At 32.3% G+C, this 18,380-nt stretch overlaps 1 protein-coding gene and 1 pseudogene across 3 annotated transcripts; both read left to right on the top strand.

Annotated features, from left to right (window-relative positions):
- Positions 1-820: 820 nt before the first annotated feature.
- LOC123202028 (probable leucine-rich repeat receptor-like protein kinase At1g35710) lies at positions 821-6,617 on the top strand. Of its 3 annotated transcripts, XM_044617753.1 has the most exons (5): positions 821-4,001; positions 4,101-5,414; positions 5,871-6,003; positions 6,187-6,308; positions 6,446-6,617. In XM_044617753.1, exons 1-2 carry the CDS (start codon positions 971-973, stop codon positions 4,385-4,387), a joined length of 3,318 nt encoding a protein of 1,105 aa, XP_044473688.1. In that variant the 5' UTR covers positions 821-970; the 3' UTR covers positions 4,388-5,414; positions 5,871-6,003; positions 6,187-6,308; positions 6,446-6,617. The 3 variants fall into 3 exon arrangements, with proteins under 3 accessions (XP_044473688.1, XP_044473697.1, XP_044473680.1); XM_044617762.1 differs by having other exon boundaries at positions 5,871-6,308; positions 6,467-6,617; XM_044617745.1 differs by having other exon boundaries at positions 5,871-6,308.
- On the top strand, positions 4,665-7,919 carry LOC123208466 (annotated as a pseudogene).
- Positions 7,920-18,380: the final 10,461 nt, after the last annotated feature.

Below are 18,380 nucleotides of genomic sequence, written 5' to 3'. Positions count from 1 at the left end.
TGTTTTATTCAATAATGAGGGAAATTACATCGTTTTGACATAATCCAAATAGAGTTGTGAGCCAATTCGAATTGAACCATCTCTTGACTCCTAAGATAGACTGAGCCAAATTCTTTCTAATTCAAATTGGGCTCAAATTTAATAGCGAATCGACTTTTTTACCTTGAACTTAACTCAAAATTCGAACTTGTGTCGAATCAAAACGTGCCACACGTTTCCATGACCTAGAAGTATCAAATAGACCAGCACATGTGAAATAGGACACCGACAAAGTCCAAGTTCCGCAATTAATGGTTACCAATTTTCCATGATTCAATAGTACAGCTCATATCAAATGCTGTTGCCTGTTCTTTTCTATCTACTGACTTAGACAGAATGAAAAATCCACCAAGCCGCTAACTAAAAATATATTAATATGAAAGGAAAAAAAAAAATACTTGTTTTTATTGAATATTGATTGCATTTTTGTGTTTAAAAAAAAATGAAAATTTCATGCTTTATATATATACATCGAATAAAGAATATTACTGTTACACTTACACCAGATCGACATAATTGGAAATAAATAATGCGGCAGTTATTCTTCATGGTAATGTTCTCTATTTTGGGTATATTTTTTTCTTGATTTATATTTAAATTTTTGTAACTTAATATTTAACCTAAATCTGAAATTGGAGATTTTTCAACCATCAATGTGTTACACATTTATGCGTGTACTTACCGACATAGACAATAATTGAATGAGATGTAATACATCGAAGCATATCAATAACTGAATGAGGACAGGGACACTTTTTGAGTCAATAGAGGACAAGAAACATTAGCATACACGCCATGAGCTTTTTGAAAATTTTATTGCGTGAGCAGGAAATTAGAGGAGAAACTTTTCAAGCATCCACACGGTTTGTAAGTTGCTTATATATTTATCAGTGTTTCCAAATTATGATATGCATTACATAATTCAGAAACAATGGGGTTGTCAATCTTGAAGAGTGTTTTTTCACTTGTTTTCCTTCTCTTGTTTGTTGCAATGTCTCATTCTTCAACAGATATTGCTTCTAATTCTACTCAGGAAGCACTAGCTCTTCTCAAATGGAAAGCCAGCCTTCAAAACCACAGTCACTCCCTTCTGTCATCATGGACCCTTTCTTCTGCAAATTCCGCAAACACTTCAAACCACCTCAAAACCAAGATAAGTTCATGCACTTGGTTTGGAATCTCTTGCAATCGTGCTGGAAGCATCACAGGTATTAACTTGACCAACACAAGTCTGAAAGGCACACTTCATGAACTATCATTCTCATTATTTCCCAATCTTGCATTCATTGATCTAAGTGTGAATGAACTCTTTGGTGTCATCCCTCCTCAAATCAGCCACCTAAAAAATCTAGAGGTCCTTCACCTTTATTCAAATAAGTTATCTGGTTCTATTCCTAATGAGATAGGAAACTTGAACTCCCTAACAAATTTAGCTTTGGGGGATAATCAATTGAGTGGCTTTATTCCTAATTCTATTGGAAATATGAGCAACTTAAAAGCTTTATACCTCGACACCAATAACCTTTCTGGCAAAATTCCTGAAGAAATAGGCAACTTGAAGTCTATTTTGGATTTGGAGTTAGGCATAAATCACCTGAGTGGCTCTATTCCTCATTCTATTGGAAATTTGAGCAATTTAGAAGTTTTATACTTCCACACCAACAACCTTTCTGGCTCCATTCCTGAGGAGATAGGCAACTTGAAGTCTATTTTGGATCTGATGTTGAGCGAAAATCAGTTGAGTGGCTCTATTCCTCATTCCATTGGAAATTTGAGCAATTTAGAAGATTTATATCTCCACACCAACAACCTTTTTGGCGCCATTCCTAATGAAATAGGCAACTTAAAGTCTATTTTGAATTTGATTTTTAGTGTAAATCAACTAAGTGGCTATATTCCTCATTCCATTGGAAATTTAAGCAATATAAAAGTTTTACACCTCCACACCAACAACCTTTTTGGCGCTATTATTGAGGAGATAGGCCACTTGAAGTCTATTTTTGAACTAAAATTGTGCATAAATCACCTGAGTGGCTCTATTCCTCGTTCCATTGGAAATTTGAGCAATTTAGAGGTTTTATATCTCCATACCAACAACCTTTCTGGTTCCATTCCTGAGGAGATGGGCAACTTAAAGTCCATTTCGGATCTGGGGTTAGGTTTAAATCGATTGAGCGGCTCCATTCCTTGTTTCATTGGAAATCTAAGCAACATCAAATATTTGTATCTTAGTGATAACAACTTTTCTGGAATCATTCCTTATAAAGTCGGAAAACTCTTGAACTTGATTAAATTGGAGTTGGCTAATAATCAGTTCGCTGGTTCTCTCCCCCGAACTATATGTCGAAGTGGATCACTTACCCACTTTAGCGTTGGTGAGAACAATTTGTCTGGTCGTATCCCCAAAGATTTAAGAGATTGTACTAGCTTAATTAGAGTCCGTCTCCAAGGAAACCAATTTATTGGAAATATTTCTGAAGATTTTGGTGTCTATCCAAATCTATCTTTCATAGATCTTAGTCACAACAAATTTTATGGTGAAATCTCGTCTACTTGGGGAAATTGCTCTAGGTTAGGTACTTTCAATATCTCTGGAAATAATATTACTGGGAGCATTGTGCTGCATATTCAAAATTCGATCGAATTACATACTCTTGACCTTTCTTCAAATCATTTAATTGGAGAAATTCCAATGGAACTTGGAAAGCTGACTTCTCTTAACAAGCTTGTTATAACGGGGAATCATCTCTCTGGAGGTATACCTCGTGAAGTTGGATTACTCACAGAACTTGAGTACCTTGACTTGTCCACAAATAGATTATGCAAGTCAATCCTAAGAGAATTAGGGAGCTTGTCGAGATTGCATTACTTAAATTTGAGAAACAATCAGTTTAGTCTTGAAATTCCATTTCAATTAGGTAATTTGATTCAACTCTCAGAACTAGATTTGAGTCATAATTTACTCAAAGGAAATATACCATCTCAGATTTGTAACATGGAGAGTTTGGAATATCTAAATCTTTCCTATAATAACCTTTCTGGTTTCATCCCAAGTTGCTTTGAAGATATGCATGGATTATCGCGTATTGACATATCTTATAACGAGTTACAAGGTCCAATTCCCAACAACAAAGCATTTCGAGATGCTCCAATTGAAGCTTTGCAAGGGAATAAAGAATTGTGTGGCAATGTTAGTGGATTCACACCTTGCAGCTCTCGCACTTCGCAAAAACACGTCTTAGGAAAGAGGTTGGTAATTTCCTTTGTTGCTTTAGGAGCACTTGCTCTTCTAATTGTTGTGACAATAATGTTCTTTTGTTTTCGGAGAAAGAAACAAGAGTTACAGAAAGAACATAGAAGTGTGAACAATTATAAATTTCTTTCAGTATTAAATTTTGATGGAAAAACAATGTTTGAAGAAATTACAAGTGTAACAGAGAATTTTGATGCCAAGTATTGCATCGGGAGTGGTGGATCTGGAAGTGTTTATAGAGCACAACTTCTATCAGGGCCTATTTTGGCAATAAAGAAATTTCACTCGTTTCATCCTGATGATATAAATGACCAAAAAGATTTTTTGAATGAAATAAGTGCATTAACAAAAACACGACATCGAAATATTGTGAAATGTTTTGGTTTTTGTGTACATTCTCAACACTCTTTTTTAGTTTATGAGTATCTTGAAAGAGATAGCTTGGCCACATTCTTGAGTAATGAAGCTACAACAAGAGAATTGGATTGGGGTAAGAGAGTAAATATCTTGAAAGGTGTGGCTGAAGCCTTGTCCTACTTGCACCATGGTTGCTCCCCACCAATAGTCCATCGAGACATATCAAGCAAAAATGTGTTGTTGGATTCAGAATATGAAGCTCATGTTTCAGACTTTGGAATTGCCAAATTTCTCAAGCCAGACTCATCCAATTGGACACAAATAGCAGGCACATACGGATACATTGCACCAGGTATATATAATTCATTTGCTGTAGTTGTCTGATTCATTAATTATACACACAAAGAAATGTTGCAATATATGTTCTTATGATTTATCTCTGACTTTGCAGAATTGGCTTACACTATGAAGGTAACTGAAAAATGCGATGTATATAGTTTTGGAGTGTTAGCATTAGAAGTGATTAAGGGAAATCATCCAGGTGATATCATTCCTTCTTTGTCCTCTCCTCTCACTTTGGAGAACATGTTGTTGAACAATGTTTTGGATCCACGTCTTCCACCTCCTTCGCCCGCTATTTGCGATCAACTAATTGCAGTCATAAAATTAGCAATTGATTGCTTGGGTTCCAATCCTGAATTCAGGCCCACCATGGACGTAGTTTCTCATATGTTTTGAGCCACAAAGGATCGTTTATTAATACTAAGTAGAATGTCTTCTGCGATAGAAGAAAAATAGTTTGTGTTATTTTGTTATTCTGGTTCATTGCATGCATCTAGTTTTCTAGGCATGCATTTTATTTCCTTGTAATTTTTATGTATTAGTCAAGGCTTTATGAAAAATAAAAGTTTCAAAACTAAGAAATGCATGTTTAAATTACTCGAAAATGAAAGTTCTATGTATCAGTGATTCAATAATCCACTCTATTTACTTCTCTGTGTCACAATCACATATGATGGATCCCAGAGCTAAGATAATTTGTTCTGTTACTAAGGAATTGAAATCTGAACTTGTTTCGAAGTTATTCAGCGGCAAACAACTTGTAAGTTCCCCTTTTTGGCCTTTTTGCTTAGGTGAGCCTTAGCAACCAATCAATCAAGAAGTTTGCTTGTATCATTCATTTTATCATCCAATCTTCATCTCCATTTGTCTGTCTTCTAAGATCTTTGAGATTCAGAGGAGTCAGATTCCTGAATATGAAACTCTTACTTTGCACATTTGCCATGTGAGGCAGGGGCCGATATTAGATTGTCCCTTCTGTGCTTTTTAATTAATCTGTCAAGAAACCAATCCCTTGAAAACATGTCTGTCAAGAAATCAATTTTTTTTTTTTTTCATTGTCTTGTAGAGTAATATATTCTTAACCTTAAGTATTTTCCCAATTATGCTATATGGTTTCCAAACTCGGGCTAAGTTCCAAGGTGCCATGGATCATAGGTTCAGCTGAAGTTTGCTCCTCACAGGAAGGGACATACTATAAAGGTTTTACTGGATTGCCATGTTGCAGGACAAACAAGTCAAGAAGGATTTTGATATAGAAGCTAAAGCTTCAGGGATTCTAAAGCCAGTTACAAGAAAATATGATGCTACCATCACGGATAACATTTTAGAGATCTATTTTAATTTGCCGTCAAAGGGATTAATGCTCTTCCTGAAAGGGGAGTCTACAGCCCCCTCGTATCAGCAATTTCTGTGGTGGATTCCGGTGAGTGATTTCTCCTCTTATAATTTCACATATTAAAATCTTGTTCAAACAACGCCATTCAATGCTACTGTTGTATGAAAAATACAATATAATGTTATCTACCTTAGTTCATCATAGATATGCATCAGAAATTGTTGAAAACGCCTTGAAAATCTTATAATACCCATTTGCTGGCAGAGGCTAAAGATGTCAGAAACATATTAAAGAACTAGACTCGTAACAAATTTCAGAATATGCAACTTAGAGCATACATTACTGAAATTATATATTTTGTCTTAATTAGCTCAAATACATGTTACTGGAATCAAAGAGTTGACATTTCCCCTGTTTCATCCAATTTTTATCACAAGAGAATGACATATTTTAGTAATCAATTTAGAAAGTACAATTTCATGCCAAATCTATATGTATGTTTCTGATTATAATAATAATTGCTTAGTGGGTTTGCTTGGGCAGACTACAAACCTGCGTAGAAGAAGATTGCAGAAATCATTGTGGGTGTTGTTGTAGGATCATGTCTCATAATCTTGGCACTGGGTATCCTTGCTTGGAGATAAAAATTCCAGAATGAGGAGTCGCAAATAAAATGGTTTGGTCTTCTTTAATCTTGTAGGATATTTGTTGCAACCATGTTCAAAATTTTTTCTCTAAAGTTTGAACTTGGAAAGACTATCTCATTTGGGTGATGATTTATCTACAAATATCTTATGGTGGCTTGCAACTATGAGTTCGGTACCTCAATATGGCTATTTCTTTTTGGTTCTTCGAGCAGATGTTTTAGAAGGATCAGATCTGAAAACAATTTCTTTTACCTTGAAGCAAATTAAAGCTGCCACTAACAATTTTGATCCTGTGAACAAGATTGGAGAAGGTGGTTTTCAAACTGTTTACCAGGTATACAATTTGATCGTTGGGCCCACAATTATATATCATTCTTAATAGAATAACTTTCTCCAATGATTTGGTTAAAATATTTACACTTTTCCTGTTTAGAGTTAGTTATCTAATGGTAATATAGTTGTTGTAAGTAGCTCTCTTCAAAATCAAAGCAGGGAAACCGAAAATTCTTGAATGAGATAGCCATGATTTGGTGTCTGCAACACCAGAATCTTGTAAACCTTCATGGATGTTGTATTGAAGGGGATCAACTATTGCTAGCTTATGAATACATGGAAAATAACAGCCTTGCGCATGCTTTGTTTGGTAAGTTTAATCTACTGCATCTATTTATTGATGTCAAGGTTCTTTCTTGTTTCAGTAATATATCTTGAAATTAATTGTTTGTTTTAAGGTCATGAAAATTATCAATTGAAACTAGACTGACTAACCAGAGATAAGATTTGTATTGGGATAGCTAAACGCTTCGCTTTTATTCATGAAGAATCAAGGTTCAAAATTGCTCATAGAGACATCAAAGCAACCAATGTTTTGCTTGATAAGGATCTAAACCCCAAAATATTGGACTTCGGGTGCATAAGCACATGAGTTGCTGGAAAAATGTAGGCTAATCACACCTCTTTCGTCAAGCTAAAAGTTAATTTTTTCTTTGTTTCAGTATAAAACACTGGATATTTTGAACATATATGTAGAGGATACAAGGCACCAGAATATGCACTTTGGGTTATCATACTTGCAAAGCAAAAGTTTACAGCTTTGGAATTGTTGCATTAGAAATTGTTAGTGGGAGAAACAACAAGAGATATGGTCCTGCTGAGGATTGCGCTTGCCTTCTTGATTGGGTAAGAAACTAACATTCTATACATATTGATGATGGATGTGATATTAGTCCTTAATGGTGTGTTTTTTGCAGGCTTGTAAGTTGCAGCAAGAAAAGAAGATAATGGAGCTAGTTGTTCCAAAGCTGGGATCAGAATACAACAAAGAGGAAGCTGAAAGGATGATAAGAATATCTCTATTGTGTACAAATGCTTCACCATCGTTAAGGCCAACTATGTCATGCTGGAAGGGAAAACTGCTATCCCAGATTCCATACCTGAAGTGGGTAGTTACAGTCAAGATTTGAGGTTCATAGCCATAAGAGACTTCCATGCACTGAACCGCAGTCAAACCCAGCATCCAACACCAGCCCAGGACCTCTACACAATTGATGACGAGTCAAATTTGAGGTATAAAGTTGCTAAAGAGGAAAGTCCAGATGTTCAACTTTCAACATCTATGCCATCATAAACTGGCTCTTCTTCAAACATCAATACCAATTCTTAGTATAAAGAACCTTACAGGTATTGTCTATCACTTTCTCTTTACTTATCTTCGGGTTTTAAAATTTTTATTGGTTATTCATTTGACAATTGTGATGTTAATAAGATTGAAGCTACGGTTGTAAAAATTCAATTAACATTTATGAAGCAATGCAGCCATAGCATATTGTTTCTGTCCCAGAAGCTCAATTTAACAGTTGAGGACTGAATTAGTATTAAATCTCTGAAGAAATGTACCAACATCTGTATTCATATATGTATGTGATCTGGAATCTGTTAATCTTTAGATTTGAGTTCGATTTATGTTACACGTTTTGCCAACTCTGCCAAATAGAAAGGAGAGTTTCAGGATCCAAAACTTTTTCTATGGTAGCATATTATTACTTGTCTGAAAAGAATATGAGATTATTCCATCTAATACAGGAAAACAACAAGCTTAATTTGTAATTTGGTTTAGTATCATGTAAATGTAATTTAATATGTAGGGGTGGATTCATGTCAAACCCAAGGTCAGTTCGAACTTGATTCAAATATATCATATCTAATTTTAGTGCTGATAGTTATATTGTGTTGATGAAATAAACAATGGTTTTAGTAGAGTGATCAATATCACTAATAAGATGAACAATGTTATTAGAAAGACGAAGAAGCCGAACTTAAATTGCATTATTGAGCTAAAACTTTAGTTCAAGTTCAAATTGTTGAGGCTGATTGATGAATTTGGGTCAGGTCACATTACCTTAATATATCCCATGAAAGACCCTTTTAGATGGTTCTCATTATTTATTTTATTTCTTTTAGAAATTTCAATGTTTTTTTATAAACACAAAGATAATATGAAAGTATGACACCTAATTCATCTACTTCAGCCAAATAGACAACTGAAATGACAACATTACCCACCAAAATATATCTAACTAAATTTTTAATTTTTTACTTAAAAACTAATAAATCTAATAATGTTTACATAAAAAATTACTGGAAAATCATAAACCTTCCTTCATCATATATAATGTTATATAGTGGTGATCGGAATTCTTAAAAAGAGTTATCTAAATTCATGAAGTGTGAATCTGAGAGGTAGATTTTCAAGAAAATATATGATGACAACAAAGAGTATAGGCCGATAATCTCCCACATAATGACTCAGTGGATTAATTTCTCTATACACTCAAATAAATGCAACAACATATAGGTAGAATAAGAGTGACCTATGACTAAGTGGTGTATGTTAAAAAAAAGTAAATGTGTCGAATAATAAAATAAGCTAAGATAGAGTTTAGTTAGAGAGAACAAATAATATCTCGTCCATCTTGTACTCTTCATCACTCATGATTAATATTTCTCTATCTTTTGTTTGTAGTTTTTTTAAATGTAAATTCTATGTTCTTATTTTAATTACTAGTACACTTAACTGCATAATTTCTTCGATTTTCTTTGACATATAATATGTATCAAGAATAAAATTTATTCATATGCATATTATAAGCTAAAAATTTAAACCATATTTTAAAATCTGGAAATAGAAGTAAGGGGATCAAAGAAACTAGTTTATCAATAGGTGTGATTGATGTTAGCAGAAATCTGAAACTTGGTACTCACGGTTGGATTTTTATGAAGAAATTATTGGTAAAATAAACAAGAAAGGGAAAGACATTGACTCTGTCCTAGTGCGAAAATTATTGATGCATGCGTTAATGGTTACGAGTTTTCCATGATTCCATAATACAACTAAAAATCAAAGAGGAGACTTTCCAAAGAATGGTTCAGATTTAAGAGAAAAGGGAACACCACACAATAATTTGAGCTCTCGTTTTCACATTAATTAATTCTTTCTGAATTTTGGTTTAAAATGTTATCTAGATTGGCTTTGTGCATCCGAAAGAAGAAGGTAAATATGTGTTTTATGGGCATCAACGTTCAACCCCAGTTTTTTGTCCACCATATTAAATTTTTTTTTTTTTTTTTTTTACTCTCAATCTTGAAATTGTTATATTTGATATTATATACGTTTCTATTTTAATTATATTATTTATATATAATTTATTTACAGTTAATTAAAACATAAATATTTTGTTAACACCTTAACTAGGTCGTCCACTTCATTATCAACCTTTAATTAAATGTCATACTCTGCAACTATACGAGAAACTAATTTGCCAATTAGAGTTCCAGAAAATTTATTGCAGAAAACTACATGAGCAATAAAATTGAAGTAGTCCCCCTTATCTTTTTCAATTTCATTATTAAATTTGATGGAATGCAAGACAGAGACACGTAAAGAAATTTCTTTATTAAAGTAGTCTACCTCTCTCTTTTATTGAATATCGATAAGAAAAAAAATGAAGAATAAAATGTTTATTACAATCATATCCTCACTTTCTAATGAATTTACAATAACAAAATATCAAATTTATCCCTTTATCAAATTATAGATATAACTTTTTGTTTTCTATCCTTTAAACAACTTTTAAAACTGATTAAATTTGAAACATAATCAGATTTATAAAAGGATTCTAAAAGCTCAATTTTGTAGCTTTTGAAACAGATTTATTACATATGTTCCGTTGCGATTCATGATTTGCCAAATAAACTTACAAAAACTAAGAAAACACCCATTGTGGATATGCAAACGGAGAAATGTGATCACAAATATTCATGATTTGTCAAATACATTTACATAAACAAATGAGAAACCATGTTCATGGTCGGCCTACATTTTGGATTGAAATTCAAGCAATCAATTGCTAGCTTAATCTTGAATAGTAGGCGGAGAAAGTGGAAGACCTTGGTCCAAAACATTACCCAGTAACATGTTCTCCTGTGTGAATGGAGACGACCGAGAAGGAATGACATGATCACCTGGACGTTTTCCCTTGATCACTTCTAATGCTAACACTTCAAGGTTATATATATCACATTTCTCAATTACTTCATCTTGTAAGTCAATTCTATAAAGTGAAGGACAAATTATGAGAACATCTATCGTAACTGTGTAACATCCCTCCCTAGAATTACTATCCACCGAAGGGGAAATGTTATGAATTAATATTCGGAGCGTCTATTTTTTTCTTTTAAAATATTTTAAAATAAACGTATCACTAAAAGTGTTTAGAAAGCATTCTAAGAAAATTGAAAATCTGGAAGCGAACAAAAGATGTATATACTCATATGAAAACTCATCTAAAAGCATCTAAAAATATGGAGTAATCATATACAACTGTACCATCATCTCAAAAAGTCAAAAATCAATAAGAACATGCAACTATATGCATGTAATATAAACCAGAGATAACCTGCTCCAGTCGGATCTACCTACGTTGACCTGACCCTACCTCGCAGCTACCTCGATCACCTGTACCTGCAATCAGGAAAAAAAAGGAAGTGAGTGATAAGAATACTCAGTAAGGGGAAAGAATCAAGTAAACTATCTCTTTTCCTGTTCTAACTCACTTTCGGGACTCAACCTCACATCCTAACCTCTATAAGAGATTGAGGGGGTAATCTAGTTCATTCTTTACTATTTGGGTCATACTTTGTCCCATCTAGTGTCTATTTGATACTTTCTGGAAGCTAACTATAGGGATTTGACACTTTTCTAAGCTCGAGCTCTCTTTCTTTCTTTCACTACACCATTTCTGAATCTTAATTGAGCTCTACTGCGAGCGAACCGTACTGGGGGTCTATGTCCTACTATGAACGTGTCCTACTGCGGATGTGCCCTACTGCGGGCGGTGTAGTGTAAAGTGCCCCCTCATAGTTCATAGCATGCATGCGTGTCTTATATCTTACTAATCTTACTTCCATCTAAATCTATTCATAATTCACCAGACCATATTCTTGGGACGACCCCTGAATCTTGAGCCCTAAATTCCTTTTCTTGTTTTTGTTTCTTTTCTTATTCTTTTTCTTTTTCTCTCCTTTCTTTCCTTTCCTTTCCTTTCTTTTCTTTCTTTTCCTTTCCAAAACAGTGAAATACTGTTCGCAGCCCTGTTCATTTGACAAGACAGCCTTCTGTTTCATACAATTTCATAGTCCAAACGGTTTCTAATTCATACAAGCTATATATCATTAAAAAGAGGATTCAAAGAGTTTTCCAACAAGCTATAATAGCACTCATAATTCATTAGATAAGACAGTCAAAATGTGAGATGAAATCAGTGGCAAAATTGCCTCCTCTGTTTATTTGGTAAAACAGTCCTTGTGGTTCATACAATATTTAACAGTCCAAATGATTCCCAATTCATACAAGCTATATATAATTGAAAAGAGAATTCAAAGAGCTTTACAAACAAGATATAATAGCACTCATAACTTATTAGATAAGATAGCCAAAACGTGGGACGAATTCAGTGGCAAAACTGTAAATATTATGCAATTTTCTGCCATAAACAAAATCACACACATAGATATCCCAAATGGCAAAACAACATTTCTCAACTTCAAGATCATCATTTATAACATAAATCCAAGGAACCAAAAGCCTAAAACATGCAACATATCAAGGATGATACCCCTTACCTCGTTTCAAGTCAAATATTTGCAAGTTGACTTCCTTCTCTTTGTTTTGTTTCCTTTAACACCAAAATCACCCTAAATCAACACTAAAACATACTAACATATTCATATAACATACATCCAATATATATATAAACATAGGAAAAGGGAAAAAGAAAGAAATCTTTTGGTTACCACGCTCTAAAAGTGTTTCCTCTTCTTTTCCTTCTTTATTTATCTTCCAAAACCCTCCCAAAATCACTCACTGTTCTTAAAAAAATGCAGCAAAGAAAGGAAGAAGACTGCCTTCTTCTGGAAGAGACGAGAGAATGATGGAAAAAGCAAAAGGTAAAGGTTTCCTTTATTGACTTTTCTCTCCAACATATATATTTACATACTTTTTCAATATATTATTATTATATTGGATGTATATTATTATTATATATATATATGTGTGTGTTTTTTATATATCTAAAGACACACAAATAGAATTAGAAATATCTCCAAACAAGGTCAAAAGACGTAATTGCCCCTGAAACATACCTGAGGGTATTACAAACTGTTCTTTATGTATGTAATTAATGTATCAGACAATAGCAAATGAATTATATATACCTAGAGCAATGCATCCATTTGTGCCTGCAAGTGTGCAATTGGATGAGTATGGCTCGATAAATTTGGCGATTCCAAAGTTTGAAACATGAACTTCATATTTTGAATTCAACAACACATTTTTGCTTGATATGTCTCAATGGACTATTGGCAAGGAGTAGCCATGATGCATGCAGGACAAGGTTTCAACCACACCGTTTAATATATTTTACTCTTTTACCCCAATCTAATTCTCTTGTTGGCGTCATTACTCAAGAATGTGGCCAAGCTACCTTTTTCAATATACTTATAAACTAAAAATTTTCTCCAGCCTAAGTTTTAAAAAACTGTAATTTCACCTTAGGGTTTCATTTTGAAATCTTCGATGTCATCTCCAGCTCCATTGCCCGTGGCCTCTCCCTCTCGAAGCATCCTCTCCCTCTAGAGGTCTCTCTTCTCTCATTTGGACGTTCAATCGGCGTTAAAAAAGCAGTGAAAAACGAAAAGCTTCATCAGGGAAGACTCTTATTATCATATTTAACTTAGACATTAAAAGATTTTATTAATTTTTAAGAATAAAAATATTTTCATTTTTCATTAATATATACAGTAATATAAAAATATTTTAAAATAATTAGATATTTAAGTAAAATAATATTTTAATATTATTTTATTATACAAACTAAATACAATAATTATTTATACTTAAAAAATTTTTATCAAACATAATAATAATTTATAAATAATTAATTTTTGATGATTTTTATCAAATATAATAATTATGAATATTTAATATTACGTCAAAATATTCATAAATATTTTTATATCGGTTTTTCCGGAAGAGGATCCCATAATGGCCGACATAGATTGGCCATAGTCACTCAACTATAAGAAGGTGAACGGGTACGTGGCAGGATACCAATATCTACCAGTTTTGTCTTGGTTGCATATTTTTTTCTGCAGCAATAATTCCTGTAATACAGTAGTAATAATTGAGTTCCTATAATTGTTAAAATGGGCAATTAATGCAGGAAAAATAAGTTTGTCGATGAAAGTTTATAGATGAGCATTTGGCCTATAATGTTCATCTCTGCTATCATTTCCCCTTTTGCTGGGTAAATTAGTTTTTAATTTGGAAGAATTTTGTTCTACCTTTTAACGAGTTCTATCATCTTTTGTCAAAATATGCTTGCTTTTACGTAGGTGGAAGAACCGTGAGAAGCTGAAGCTGCCTGCCTGCCTGAGTTGGATCAAGTCTTTTTTGGTTTAATGCTCTGTTAACATAAGAAGAAAGGTCACTCCCATCCCATGGCTGTGTTTTAAGATGATACATAATTTCCTTTTTTCATTTTAGATACATTAAAGTTTACCAGCGAGGGTGCTTTTGCAAGAGCACTCAATAAAGTTTTGCTAATGTTAACTTTATCTACTTCATGCTTCATTTTCCACCACAACAAAGGACATCACAACAATACTGTCCTCTCTTTCCTACCTCGAAATTATCATCCAAATGAATAATATTATCAATAAGATAAATAGTATTTGAAATTTCATTAAAATGAATAATGTTATCAATAAGATAAATAATATTTAAAATTTCAATTCGAATTAAGTTAAATTGAACTAATTCAGATTTGTGATTTGAATATAAGATTTTTTATGTCTTTTTAACGAATAATATAGAAAATGATGTTTATTTAAATATTATTTGAAGTTCTAGATCGAGTTATGTATCAAGTTTGTAAGTTAAATTCCCCTTAACTCCCTTTAATTTAAATTCAATTCAATTTAAAAAAGAGTTGACTTTTTTAATTTGAGTTTATTATAAGTTTATTTTGAAGCAAATTTAAATTAAACTAAACCAATTTTTAAAACCAAACCAATATAGGTGGTCTCCAGTGCAATGTCTTTTCATCTTTAATACCTTTTATTCAAGTTAAAGAGACCGCTATGCAATTCTATTTAATTAATGAATATATTAGATAAAGTAATCACGAAAAGCGACAAATGTCATGTTTTTCTGTTAGGAGTTTCTATTCTTTCTTGTTTTGAAAACAGCTTAACAAATAGTGTGTGGAAATTTAATTTACTATTGATGAGGCATGAAACTAAGAAAATGCAAGGAAAATACAGACATTTAAAATGGTTGTTGAAGTATAAACTCAGGCTGGCATGCTATTAATTTTAAGAGAATAGTTACGTGAAAGATGCAAATCAATTTATGAGGTATGAAATAAGAAAAAGTAGGGAAGAGAGATTACAGTGGAGGTCTACCATATGAAGATGAAGATGGATCATAAGTATATATACATATCTTTTTTATGACTGGCTTTTGAATGGTTGATATCTGGAGACTAGAAAATGTTCAAGATTGGAAGATAGTGAAGATGAAGAGAGACAAGAGTTAGAGACCCACCACGTGAAGATGAAGATGGATGTGAGTTGAATTTAGTCTCTTTCATGTGGCTTCATGGAAGATGTTTTTGTCTTTGTTAGATTAACAATCTACCTACTATAACTTGACTCTTCATTTTCCACCGCAAATAAATAAGGTGAGTGGTCATTTCCAATGTCAAATCCACTGAATTTGATCAAACTTTCATTTCATTTTATGTTGTAAATGAATTGAGATGATAATCCATCATTCACAATAAAATTAAAAGTAATTGATACGTGTTCATTGTAAATATAATTATTTTATTTTTTTGTTTTTGTTTAAATTGCATCACGATGGATAGTAAGCATGAGGCCTCGACTGCATCTATAAATTTGTGGATTGTGTTCAAAATTTGAAGGAAAATTCGGGAGGAAAATTGTGAGTTTTCAATTTGAGGGGGGAATGTGATAAAAGCTTAGTTTTTTTAAATTTTTGTTAAATGATGATTTTATCTTTAATCCTAACTGAGATTTTTAATAGAAATTATTTTATGGATGAGTATTTGAATTTTTGAATTTTTGAAACTTAGAAGATAAGACTTTGAGGTTTTACTATATGTTGGGTGGGAATAAGTCATTTGGCCAATGTGAAATAAGAAAAAGCAGGAAGAGAAATTACAATGAAAACCCACCATGTGAAGCTGAAGATAGGTGAGACTATCATTTAGTCTTTAAAATCTAAAACTTTAATCAATCTTCCCACTTTATAAAAGAATGGAAAAAAAGGTAAGTTAAAAGAATTCATTCAGAATCTTTGTACACAAAATTTCCAATTTTACCTCCTTAGCAATCATGAAAGATTTTTTCATAATTCCAATCGACATATTTTTATTTTTACCATTTAAAGTGTACAGTTCTGTCATGTGGTAAATGTTTCTTGTTTTATTAGATTAATGATCTAATATATTTAGTTAGGATAATTTATCAAAAATAAAACATTACTTATAAGATTACTAAATATAAAACATTATGAAAATTGATAACTATAAATAATTATTATTTTTATTAAATATAATAAAAAGATTACTGAAATATTATTTTACTTAAATATCATTAGGTATAATTATTTTAAAATATTATTCATATTATTTGTTATATTAATTGAAAATAAGAGTATTTTTTCCTAAAAATTAATAATTAAAAATAGAATTATAACTAAATCAAAAGATTAGTTTGATAACCTATTAAAACCTATAGTGGAATTGGTATTAACTCTTCTATTACCTATCACATCCCTACAGGTAATAGAAAATTATCGAAAATTTTTATTACTTAAAAATCAAACAAAGTTGTTTGAAACAATTAAATATACCAAATTGAATTCTATGAAATTCTATAAACATTAAATTGGGCGTATTTGGATTCAAGTTTTGTGACAAAAGCAATCTGCATACTGCACGAGTTATTGACGTGAGTCTATTTCCATGGCCCAATTTGCCCCACATATTACATTCCTTTGAGAGACTTGATTTATGTGTTATTATTTGGTGTCTAAAGAGAAGAAGCAAAAAAAAAAAAAAAAAAAATTCTTCTGTTATTAAAATAATGCATATTGTTATTGTCCCTAGGAAGGAGACAGTTTTTAGACAATTTATAAGTGTTCAACTACCCTCCAACTCCCTTTTAATAACTGCTCTTGGCAGTTAAATCAAACCAGGTCGACTCAACCTATCATAGGTGAACCTAGACCCAATATCTCCCACTCACACATGATGAAAGACCCAAATCAAATACTTAGCCACAAAAATCTCATACAATAGTACGTTTCATACTTGTAAATGTGTTGTGCGACCTCGCGAGCAACTTGTACTTGGGAGATAAATACTATACATCTGTTAGGAATAGCATGGTCGTTTCAACCTGAATAAAACAAAATAAAGCGTTAGGCTTGCAGTATCTCAAACTTACTCGATAACACTATCATTATGTTATCTTCCTATGTATCCATGATCAAGTTCATTCTCCTTTTTAAGTGACATGATCGGCTAACCAATAGACACATGTAATATATATAAGTATTCCTCTTCTATTCGAAATTCTCAATTTAAATTTAGCTATTTTTCTAGTCATATTTCATAGACCGAATCGTGTATGGCCATAAGTGTTAAGATAAGATAATAACATTAAGAGTAAACATCGAACAACATCAAAAGTCAAAGGATACCAACATGAGGTAATCCTTATAAAGTCTCACACAATGAGGGAGCAGGGATTCATCCTCTCACTACTTTAACTGTTTGTCTTACTTATGCACACATAGTATAAATCATGTGCTATAGTGTGTATTTTCTCAAATGTCATTCACAATACTATACAGATCTTAGTTCAATTGTTATACCTAGCACCTAACATGAGTTTTTAATCATCTTTACACTTGTAGGTATTTATCCATATTAAAAATTCACATCTAGCATTCATAAGTTGTTTAAATGTGGGGAATCCAAATCGATTATTTTCAAATGTATCTATCCATGACTTCATCTTAATCGATCATTAAAGCGACATTTTATCTTCAATAAATCTTTTCTTGAGAAATGTATCTCTCATTGGCATGCTCTCTCAGCATCACTTTTCTCAAGAACATTGTCTCATCTTTGCTTACTCTCTCAATGCCAAAGGCGATTGTTCGTGTGAGTAAGTCAATCTCTAACTTGTGTAACATTACAATTCTATTAAGCTAAAAACAATGAGTATGCATTGAAAACCTAAGAATTTTGGGACACAAGTTCAAAACATAAAATGAACTTGAATTCATGGTTTTCAATATTGTGTCACTAATACAATATATAAGCTCAACAACTTATCAATTACAGTCTGCACAATCCAAGAGATTTAACATGTGCAAGATATACTTTTCTTGGAACAATCTCAATTAAGGGATTAGTGACCATACAATGCGTAGAATTATATTGTGCGCTCATTTTTCTTTTGGAAATGGAGTCACTTACAACATTATGTCTAGTGTCGATACGTTTGGTTATCCTATAAAAAATTTAGGATCTTTTTTTATTTCAACATACAACTATTGCTCTGACAATATTGTCCTATTTACTTAGATTCACAAACAATCTTCTTAATCAAACAATTTCTTGCACAATCACTGAATAGGCTATATACTCGGCCTCTGTTATGGATAAGCTTACACATATCTATTTCTTATCACTCTAAGGTATGGGCCCTTTTGGAGTAAGAAAACATAGCGTGAATTTAATTTGTGTTGGTT

Source organism: Mangifera indica, chromosome 2 (genome assembly GCF_011075055.1).
Source record: "Mangifera indica cultivar Alphonso chromosome 2, CATAS_Mindica_2.1, whole genome shotgun sequence".
Taxonomy (NCBI): domain Eukaryota; kingdom Viridiplantae; phylum Streptophyta; class Magnoliopsida; order Sapindales; family Anacardiaceae; genus Mangifera; species Mangifera indica.
This window is presented reverse-complemented; position numbering and strand designations above follow the sequence as displayed.

Bases quoted from the DNA above. Each gene is read 5' to 3' on its own strand.
- LOC123202028 (XM_044617753.1), top strand. From the start codon at position 971: ATGGGGTTGTCAATCTTGAAGAGTGTTTTTTCACTTGTTTTCCTTCTC. The intron at 4,002-4,100 runs GTATATATAATT...CTGACTTTGCAG, and splicing joins ATACGGATACATTGCACCAG to AATTGGCTTACACTATGAAG.